Below are 10,406 nucleotides of genomic sequence, written 5' to 3'. Positions count from 1 at the left end.
TTTTATTGATCCAAATAACTCTACACCTCTCCCTTTTTCAATTGTCAAGTATAAAAATAAAAACTTTTTTTTTTTTCTTGTGAGGTCTAAATTTTTGGAAAAAAAAACAATTTTATAGCTTATAAAAATCTATTCAAAGGATAAAGACTCTTTTAATTGTAAACAATTGATATCTTCTTATCTCCAAAATAAATCCAATCATATCCCTTCTTTTTTTTTTTTTTTAAATTCATCAAATCCTAAAATTTTTTTTTTTTCTCTTTGTACAAAAACTGTATATTAAACAAAGCCATTCCCCTTCCTTTAACAGCTACCCACCTCGACCAACCGACCTCCCAGTCTACCCTCAACATCGCTGTGCGGTATGTTCACCAACGACCCGGACAGGAAGGAGGCTTGGTCCAGGTACAGAGATTTCTTCCAAGATCTTTTCCAAAAAAATTCACACCCTACTGCTTTTAGCTCCAGAGAGTATGCTTGCATTATTTTTCTAATTTTTGCCCTAACAGATCTTCTGTTGATATCTATATATCGATATTTTAGGATAAGTTTTTATCTCAAGTAAAAACTCTTATCCTCAGCCAAATCTTGAAGAAATTGAAATCAAGGTAAGTGTCCATGAAGTAGCTCATATGGCAAATGGTGCTTATCTTTTTCAGCTCTGGTCAATACTGAAGCATCAATAAAAGAAGCAACATAAGAAAACATATGATTGTTCATTAGTTTCTCAATGTCTTGAATAAGTTTTCTAACAGTAACCATAATTCCCTTTCTTACTAGAAGAGAATGAGAATCAATCCAATGCAAATGTTAATTGAAACAACTGAAAAACTGAAACAAAAGAGTAGTCCAGCGCCATCAACAGACATTATGGACAAATTTATTGCATGCCAATTCCCAACTCAAGAGAACCTAAGTGCCCATTGGCGGCAGCAGTGGTGGTTGTTGTAAGTCTGGATGTCGAAACACTGGCGGGCGCATTAGCATTGGCTTGCGTTTCATTAAAGAAAACACCTCGTGACCTGTTCCATTCCAGATCTTCAGCAAGGTCCTGCAATAACATTTTTCTATCAGACCTACAATAATATACTTGAATCTCTTCCATGAATTAACAGCGTCCACCAACTTACATATCCAGACCGACTAAACCTACTCGATATCTATGACTAGGATCTTCTTCGTGAACCTGGACAAGTAACATAAGAGTTAGTTTACAAGATTTGAATTCACTTTGGAGTAGAAAAACATTCCTAAAAAGAAAAAAAACGGAAAACTATGTAAAAAAAAATATATTACCATTTGCATACCCAGCGCCTCGTTGCATCCATTGCATTTCACATATGCTAGCCTTGTAGTGCCATTCTGATGAACAAAATGGCACCTAGGGGGCTCAACCACCAATTCAACACTACATAGATTATCAAAATTACCAAACTAAGTTTGTCAAACACGTCTATATACATTATTGGTGGTAATAAGTTTGGAATCAAAATTTGAGAAAAAAGATTCTCACCTGTCAGAGAGAAAGATTCTCGAACTCACCACATCCTGGAAAATGCATGGAAAACAACAGTTAGATCAAGCAGATTTTTTATTGTACATGACTGTGTACAGATATTATTACCATCCCTATACTATCAAGAAATTGCATTTCCCATCCCAAAAACTAACTCAATCCAGGCCCGACTTAATTCCCAACAAACGTGGGATATTTAACAATCCTCCCGACCAGGTAGACCAATCGGGGAGTAAAGACTGACAAAACCTCCCCGTCTCCTGAACTAAGCCAGTCAGGAAGTAAGGTTCAACCTTCCCTCAACTGGCCCTTTAAGTTATTAGGCTGGAATTTCATATGGATCTACTTAATTCCCAACCAATGTAGGATACACAACATTATTCAAGTTATATATCTAAATGAAAACTTGATTATCACAATAACAAAGAGACACTTTTAGATCAACAAGAAATATGCATTCATGTTCTCTAAATAAATACTTGATATTGATTAGGTAAAAGTAAGATTATAAACAAAAGCTAGTTGAATAGGTTCAGAAACACTGAAAATGTTAGAGATATTACGATTCCATAAAGTCCGTTCCGCCAAGCAACTTGGGTATTGCATACCATACACAAGAAGAACGGTGGTTCACGTCTATGTGGTGGCAGCAGCGGAGGTTGGGGCATTGGGATGTGTACCATCAAGGAAAATATATCGTGACCATTGCAAAGATGCAGCAAGGTCCTACAATAAGAATTTTCCATTATCAGGAAAAAAAAAAAAAATACATACCTGAAGTTGAATGTCTTCCATAAAATTACAAGTCTAGAGCAATCAGTCCTTCCATATACTTGAAGTTGGGATCATTTACATGAAGCTGGACAATTAAGATAATTTAGGTTACCAGATTTGAACACACTTTGGAATTGAAAAACTTGCAAGAAAATTAAGGAAAACTCCATAAAGAATATTTATTTATATACAATTTTGCGGCCTATCTCCGTTTTGCATCGTCCACAACATGCCAATGCTTTAGTAGTGCCATCAAGATCATTGTGCTCTGCAGACTGAATGTCCAAGTTGTTACTACATAGACAGAATTCATCATATCAGTATAAACTTAAATGCACACTCAACATACTGTCCAAGTCTGAAACCAAAATTTGAGTAAGATGGAGATATATATATATATATATATATATGTATATGTATGTATGTATGTATCTTACTATGGTTGTGAAATGATAATTTCCCGCGCAAAAAAATTCTGCAAGAAATGTACATCCTTGTGATCAATTAAGGAATCAAATTTCACCATTTTATTGATATATGATAAGGTTTACAGGGAAGAGATAAAGACATTACCCATCTACGCACTGCTTCTGGCGGAGCAAATTCGGCATGGCATACTCCACAGATGAACATTGGCAAAGAATAATCAAGTTTCTCAAGATCTTTGAAAATTTCTGAAGTGCTCTCTAGGGAAGAACAATCAAATCTTGCAGCAGTTCTAGGTTTTGGAAATTCAAGTGGGTTGCTCAATCTCTAACTGCAGCCCAATCTGATGGGATTATAGTTTATATACAGCGGAGAAAGTGGAAGAAGCGGGAAATTTAGGTAGCTGCTTCTGTTTTTTCTGTTATAACTGACATCTGACTTTCAGTACAACTAAGCAAATTTCCGTGCTTTGAGGTTTGGTTATTGTATAAGAGAATGTTTTAAGCAACCTTTGAATAATATTTTTTATACTGTTCAATGGCAGATTACATTTTTTCTTTTGAATAATGCTTTTATTCTGTTAAAAAGCATTTGAATAATGTTTTAAACCCAAACCCTAGCACCAGGCAGTACTTTTTTTTTCCCCCCACTAAGAGACCATCTATTGATCTTCCCTCATCCTTTAGGATCTTCTTACTCGGAATCTATGACTGTGTATAGATTGCATTTCATAAAATAAATTTGTAAAGCAACCATAACACTTTTAGGCAAATCCTACATCCACAAATGATTGATTTAATCGCTTCCAAATGATGCAGATTGTGCAGAGAAGCTTTCTGAAAGTTATAAACAAAAATTTCTTGAATAGGTTCAGGAACACTGAGAGATGGATATATTACTATTTTATGCACTCCTTGCTTCCAATCAACATGGGTATTGCTTACTATACACAGGAAGAATGGTGGCTCATGTAGCTGTAGCGGCGGCAGCGGCTGTCGGGGCATTGGCTCATTTACCACGAAGGAAAATATATCTCCGCGATTCCAAAACTGCAGCAAGGGCCTACAGTAAAACTTTTCTATTATCAGGAAAATAAAGTCTACTTGAATGTCTTCCATATACTTACATTTTCAGAGCAACCATTCCTTCTAGGACTGCATTATCGGGATTTGCTTTTGTTTTTTCTGTTATAACTGGCATTTGACTTCGAGTGTTTCTAAGCAATTTTTTCCTATATGATTTGTTTTCATAAATGTAAAACATAGCATGCTCTGTTTTTCATTCTGTCCCGTGGGGTTACAAATTGGGAAATGGTGATCCAAATTTTGAAAGGGGGTTATCCGAATCCGAGAAATGAGGATTTGAGATGTGGATTTTTAGGGAGATACGTGGTCGTAGTAAAGAGATTAAGCCTTGTAATCTACCACTGATCTCAATTTGGATGCGAGAGCTTTGTCCCCACGGTACAAAGCACATGACTCCATGGATAAGTTTCCCATTACACTAAGGAAATGCAGCCGGTAGCAGGTAGAAAAACAATGACTTGCAGAAACACAGATACGACCTATTTAGACATGCAACCTACAAATACACATGTCACGTATGAAGTATTTGTCAAACAAGTTCAAGCCAAACCCAAGGTCAGATCAAATCCACCCTACATACTGAAGTATTAGTATGCAAACAATTTTCTATACGATTTTTTTTTCTCAAACAAAGGTAAATTATTATACCCCATGATCATCACATTACATTTTTTATGAGACCCAACTAGTATTCTTTATTTTATAAGTTTTCGTTTCTCTCAATGTATTGAGTGAGTTTTCTCACTGCCGACTCCAACTTTCGGATGGCCTCTGCAGTCATTGATGGTGCTGGTTATGGTGGTGGCAAGTTTTCGTGATCCGGCAACTGCCCTGGCGTTGGCAAGCGTAACATTAGAGAAAACACATTGAAATCAATTCCATTCCAAATCTTCAGCCTGGTCCTGCAGTTCCATTCCAAATTCCATTCTAAGAAATACAACAAATATACACATATTCTGATATATTCCTGAAACTAGTTTCAAAAACTTACATAAAAAGACCAATGTTTGGTAGACGGAATCCATAATGTGGATCATCTTCACGAACCTGGACAAGTCACATAATTGTTAGCTTACAAGAATTGCCACGTTGCATCCTCCGCATCTCACAAATGCTGCCGTGGAAGTGCCAAGAATCCAACGGTGTTCAGGGGGATCAACTGCCACTTGAATACTGCATAATTCATCAAAATTATCATAACTTAATATCGGATAGACTGGTTAAATAGTTGGTGAGCTTTTAAGCTATCAATATCTTGAAAATGGATTATAGGTTATTGGACCAAAAATGTTACTAATGGCATTAATTTTGTTTGAGTACCAAATTTTGAGTATAGATGAAGGGATATCTCACCACTTTGAAAAGAAGAAAATCCAATGCCCTATATGCTGCAAAATCCATTGATATTGATAAGGATAGGAAAAGAAAGATTTACACATAACAGAGAAGCCTTCTGGACATATAAACAAACGGTACTGAATAGGATAAGAAAGAGAAATGGAGCTTGAGATATTACTATATTAATCCGTCCTTGCTCCCAAGCAACGTGGGTATCACTTGATCTACACACGAAGAACAGTGGCTCATATGGATGTGGCGGCGGCAGCGGCAGCAGATCCATTAAAGAAAATGTAACCTCACCATTCCTATAGCACAGCGAGGATCTACAATAAGAAGATTTTTCTGTTAGGCCCTATCAGAAAGAAGAAGAAAATTATAATTATAACTGAATGTCTTCCATTAAACTCTTTCCAAAATCTTACAAGTACAAAGCAAACCTTACTTGCTCAGACTCAGAAATCTGGACAAGTGAGATAGGGAATAGGTTTCAAAGTTTGAACCCACTTTGCAGTTGAAAAATGGTCAAGAAAATTCTGCAAGAATTTACACTTCTGAAGCCCATCACCATGTTGCATCCTGAGCAAGACACAAAGGCTATCAAGTTTGTGCCATATTGGTGCAGCTGCGGCTGAACGTTCAAGTTGAAACTACATAGACATAATTTATCATGATTATTAAACTTAAGGGCACACTCTGAAACCAAAATTTGCAGTAAGATGAAGGGAAATCTTACTATGGTGGTAAGACAATCACACGCATACTGGTAAGAGCATTAGATATTATCAAGTTATGCACTACTCGCGGTGAAGCAATTTGAGCATGGCATCCTTCACATATGAACATTGGCCAAGATCTTTGGAAGTTTAGTAAATGCCCTAAAGTGAAGAACAAGAAAATCTTGCGGCAGATCTTGATTTTGAGATTTCAACTGGGTTACTGAGTCTTAAAGGACTCTGATATCTGAGAGTATTAGTCTATACAGTTGGAGACAGTGAAAGAAGCGGGAAGTTAAAGCAGTTGGTTCTGTTTTCTGTTGTAACTGACTTCTGACTTTTTAGTACGATTTCTTGTCAACTGATTCATTGAGCCTGTACTACAATTGAAACAACTGTTGCATTTCAACTATACTCAAGTGACCATTGGCGCAGCTGCTTGCCTGGGATTTGGCACAGCGGAATTGCCCATGTGACACCTCCGAGCACACCAACTTCCAAGGGTTATTGGTTTTGTCTAGCCTTATATTCATTAGGAGAGTAACACCGAAAACTAGGGCTGGATTCGAGCCGAGCCAGCTCGAGCTCGAGCTCGGCTCGGCTCGGTTCGAGCCCGAAACGAGCCGGGCTCAGCTCGGTTCGATCGAGCTCGAACCGAGCCCGAGCTGGCTCGGGTTGACTCGATATATTTTTTTATACAAAACGACGTCGTTTTGATCCATATATATATACAAAACGGTGTCGTTTTGATATAATAAACAAGCCGAGCCGAACCGTTACCGAGCCGAATTCGGCTCGAGTCGAGCTCGAGCCGAACTCGAGCCGAGCCCGAGCTCGGCTCGGCTCGAATCCAGCCCTACCGAAAACAACTAGATAGTGTAGGGATGGCTTCTTCAATAATGCGCACAGCTCCGCTCATACACTCCCCAATTCTGAAGCAATTCACCTTCTACAATCTTTCTCTCTCACGTGAGGAAAGACACTCTTGGAGAATACAAGAGGAAGAAAAGGCTTGTGTTTGGGTTGCGATGGTGGGATAGATTTGGAAAAATGAACCTGGACAAGTAGGATAAGCTTTTGTTTACCATCTTTGAACTCATTTTAGAGTAGAAAAATATTCCAGAATTTGAAGGAAAAGTCTATAACAAGTATACAGTTTAGAAAATACAGCCCTTTACACAGAATTAAAATGTTCTGAGTAGACTCTGGCAGCAATACATTTCCTTACAATTGAAGTTGCATTAAAAGGAGCAATATAAGAAAGCATATGATCATGACCATCACAGGGAAATTTTGATGAATATACATTGTATTCTTCATTTTAATATCGTTTCTCAATGTCTTGAATAAGTTTTTCTTCCCAGTTCAATTCAAGTACAAGGAGAATGAGAATCAACCAAAGCAAATGTAAACTTGAGTCTGTGAGCCTGTACTACAATTTTAGGCCAAGTCCAACTCAACTTCTAAGATATCCTCTGCAATCACTGTTGCATGTTAACTGAACTTGAGGAACCATTAAGGGACAGTTGCATTTCAGCTGAAATTGGGGAACCAGTAAGGGACTCTTGCATTTCAACTGAACTTGAGGAACCAGTAAGGGGCATTTCACTTGAACTTGAGGTATAACTGGGGGTGCTGGTTGTGGATGAGTCTGAGGGAACCTGGGGCAGGTCCTTTAACATTGGCAAGCGTCTCATTAAAGAAAACACCTCACGGCCAGAACCATTCCAAATATTCAGCAAGGTCCTACAACAATAAGATTTTCTATCAGACCGACAAAAAAAGTTAACATACTTGAATGTCTTCCATAAATCTACCACTTCCAAACTTACATATCCAGACCAACAAATCCTTCTCGTTCAACATCATCTGGATTGTCTTCGCGAACCTGGGCAAGTATCATAGCAGTTAGCTTACAAAAGTAATTCACTTTGTAGTTGAAAAGTATTCCTAAAATAACGGAAAACTCAATTAAAAAGGTTACAATGCTCATGCCCCGAATCTTGTTGCATCCGCTACATCTCACAATTGCTACCCACGTAGTGCCATTCATATGTGGAATATGGCGGCCTAGAGGATCTACGACCAAGTTCATACTGTATAATTTATCAAAATCATAATAAAACTGAATTTGTTAGACACATCTGTATACTTAATTTGTGTCAATGTCTAAAAAAGTTCAGTGTGAAACCAACAATTGAGTAAACATAAATAAATATCTCACCTGGATTCAAAGAAGATTCTCGGAACCTTGAAATCCTGCAAAATTAACGAATCTAAGTTCTTAATTTGGCAAAAAGGTTACAAAAATTTATAAACAAACAACTAGTGAACAGGATCGGAAAGACTAATAGAGATAGAGATATTACTATCTTGGATAGTTCGTTATTGGAAGCAAATTGGGTATTGCAATCTCTACACAAGTATAATGGTGGCTCAGCATTTTGATGTGGTAGTGGTGGAGGCTCCTTTGGCAGGCATTGCGCTAAAGCAAACAGATCGTGTCCATTCCAAAGCAGCATCATAGACCTGCAACAAGTTTTTCCTATCAGGATCTATCAGAAATATAAAAAAGATAAAAATGTACTTCAGGAGACTTACATATATAGACCAATCATCCCTACTTGGTCTGTTCTATTGGGATTATCTTCACGAACCTGGACAAGTAACAAACTGTAAGGTTACCGGCGTTGAACTCAAAAAATATATTCCTGAAAATGAAAAAAGCTTTGTAAAAAGAAGATACAATTTGGTAGCCCATCTCCGAGTAGCATTGTCTACAATACAGCCTTGCGTGCCAGGTAGTGCCATTGCAATGAAGAAACTGGTGCCCTGGAGGCCGAATGACTAAGTTTCTACTGCATAATTCAACATAACTATAATTCTTAAGCGCACACTTAATAATATAAAGAAGCTTAAGTATATATTGTTGTTGCTAATATACAAAAAAATTATGAAATCTCACCATTGTATTTCTGGAAGTAAAATTGTCCGTTTGAATAAATTCTGCAAAATGCATTGAAAACAGTAGTCATCAAATCAGATAGTTTATAAGAAACAAAAATCCTAATGAAATTATTCCAAAAATGTAAATAAATACTTGATCAAATCAAGAAAGAGACCCCTTTTATGATGAGCTAAAAATGTAAGTCCATATGATCAATTAAGCCAGGATTCTAGGTCAAATTTCAAGAAACCTTAAAACCCTAAATTAAGGAATTGATTGAATTTCACAATTTTCTTGATATTTTGGTAAGTAAAGAAAGATTCTCACAGGTACAGAGAAAAGGCAGAGATGGAAATATTACTGTTGTGCAATCTCCGGGCGGAGAAGCAAAGTGAGTATAGCAATTTGCACAAATGAAGATTGGCAAGCCTGAATCGTAATCAAATCGCTCCAGATCAACGTTATCTGCCATCGGAACCTTTGTCGATGAACTTTACAAAATGCTCTCAAGTAAAGAAGAAGAAGAAGTGCTTCTCCAAGAAAATCCTGCGGAAGTTCTTGAATGTTGATTTTGAGATTTCAGTTGGGTTACTGAATCTTAAAGGACAACTATATCAGAGAGTGTCGGTTTATATAGTTGGAGAAAGTGAAAGGGGCGGGAAGTTAAGGTAGTTGTTTCTGTTTTCTGTTATAACTGACTTCTGACTTCTGTTAAACGTGGCAATTTTTTTTATACGATTTGTTTTCATAAATGTGAAACATAGAATGCTCTGTTTTTCATTCAGTCCTGTATGGTCACAAATTCCTGTGCATAAAAAATGTATTCCTATTGTATTATTTATACGAGCAATACTATAAGTAAATATCTTTGAATATATGATTAGATTTTCAGATAATGTATTAATATATAATTAAGTACTTTATTTTTAATTTAAAATCACTCAATCATAATATATTAATTATAAACTGAATTATATATTAAAAATATGTATAAAATATTAAAAGTGTTATAAATCATCATAATTTTTTTCATTAATAATTAATTATGAGTAACTTCTCTCACTTGACACAGAAAACTAGATTGGTTGGTTGGTCTCGTCGATTGAATTAAGACTCACTAAGCAAAACGATTTTAGTTTGTTTGAAAATCGTTTTTTTGAGTTAAACTGTTTTAAACTAAACTAAACCGTTTAAATTATCAGGTTAGATCGAATAAAAAACCAAATTAATCCCAATCAAAATAAAAAATAATTTTTTAAAATTTATTATTATTTAAACTCAAGACTTCATTTATCAATTTTGAATATATATAACAATAAACTAAATATACTTAATAATAAATTATATAAAATTATTTGAAATATTATCTTTAAACAATTCACCGGTCTACTTAAAAAATGAGGATGGAATTTTAAAGAGATACATGGTTGTAGTGAAGAGATTAACTTTACTCCTGCGATACAAACCACATGATTTCATATATAAATTTCTCACTACACTAAGTAAATACAATGACAACGGGTAGAATGATAGCTACTTACGAAAAAACATGTTGACTTATGGGCAAGAAAAGTACAATTTATTAAGGACATGAACCTGCAATT

General features: G+C 36.1%; 1 protein-coding gene across 1 annotated transcript; it reads right to left on the bottom strand.

The window, feature by feature from the left end:
- Positions 1 to 7,195: 7,195 nt before the first annotated feature.
- Positions 7,196 to 9,379, bottom strand: LOC123221947. The gene is made up of 9 exons (XM_044644938.1): positions 9,164 to 9,379; positions 8,821 to 8,861; positions 8,602 to 8,713; positions 8,457 to 8,512; positions 8,225 to 8,384; positions 8,080 to 8,114; positions 7,840 to 7,951; positions 7,688 to 7,743; positions 7,196 to 7,601 (listed from the first exon to the last, which is right to left on the bottom strand). The coding sequence occupies exons 1-9, from the start codon at positions 9,272 to 9,274 to the stop codon at positions 7,337 to 7,339; spliced, it is 948 nt and encodes a 315-aa protein (XP_044500873.1). The 5' UTR covers positions 9,275 to 9,379; the 3' UTR covers positions 7,196 to 7,336.
- Between the last annotated feature and the right edge of the window lie 1,027 nt (positions 9,380 to 10,406).

The sequence above is a fragment of the Mangifera indica genome, chromosome 7, assembly GCF_011075055.1.
Source record: "Mangifera indica cultivar Alphonso chromosome 7, CATAS_Mindica_2.1, whole genome shotgun sequence".
Taxonomy (NCBI): domain Eukaryota; kingdom Viridiplantae; phylum Streptophyta; class Magnoliopsida; order Sapindales; family Anacardiaceae; genus Mangifera; species Mangifera indica.
The sequence above is the reverse complement of the archived record's forward strand: the minus strand, read 5'-3'. Positions and strand labels throughout refer to the sequence as shown.

Bases quoted from the DNA above. Each gene is read 5' to 3' on its own strand.
- LOC123221947 (XM_044644938.1), bottom strand. From the start codon at position 9,274: ATGGCAGATAACGTTGATCTGGAGCGATTTGATTACGATTCAGGCTTG. The intron at 8,385-8,456 runs GTAAGTCTCCTG...AACTTGTTGCAG, and splicing joins GGGATGATTGGTCTATATAT to GTCTATGATGCTGCTTTGGA. The intron at 7,744-7,839 runs GTAACCTTTTTA...ATACTTGCCCAG, and splicing joins AGATTCGGGGCATGAGCATT to GTTCGCGAAGACAATCCAGA.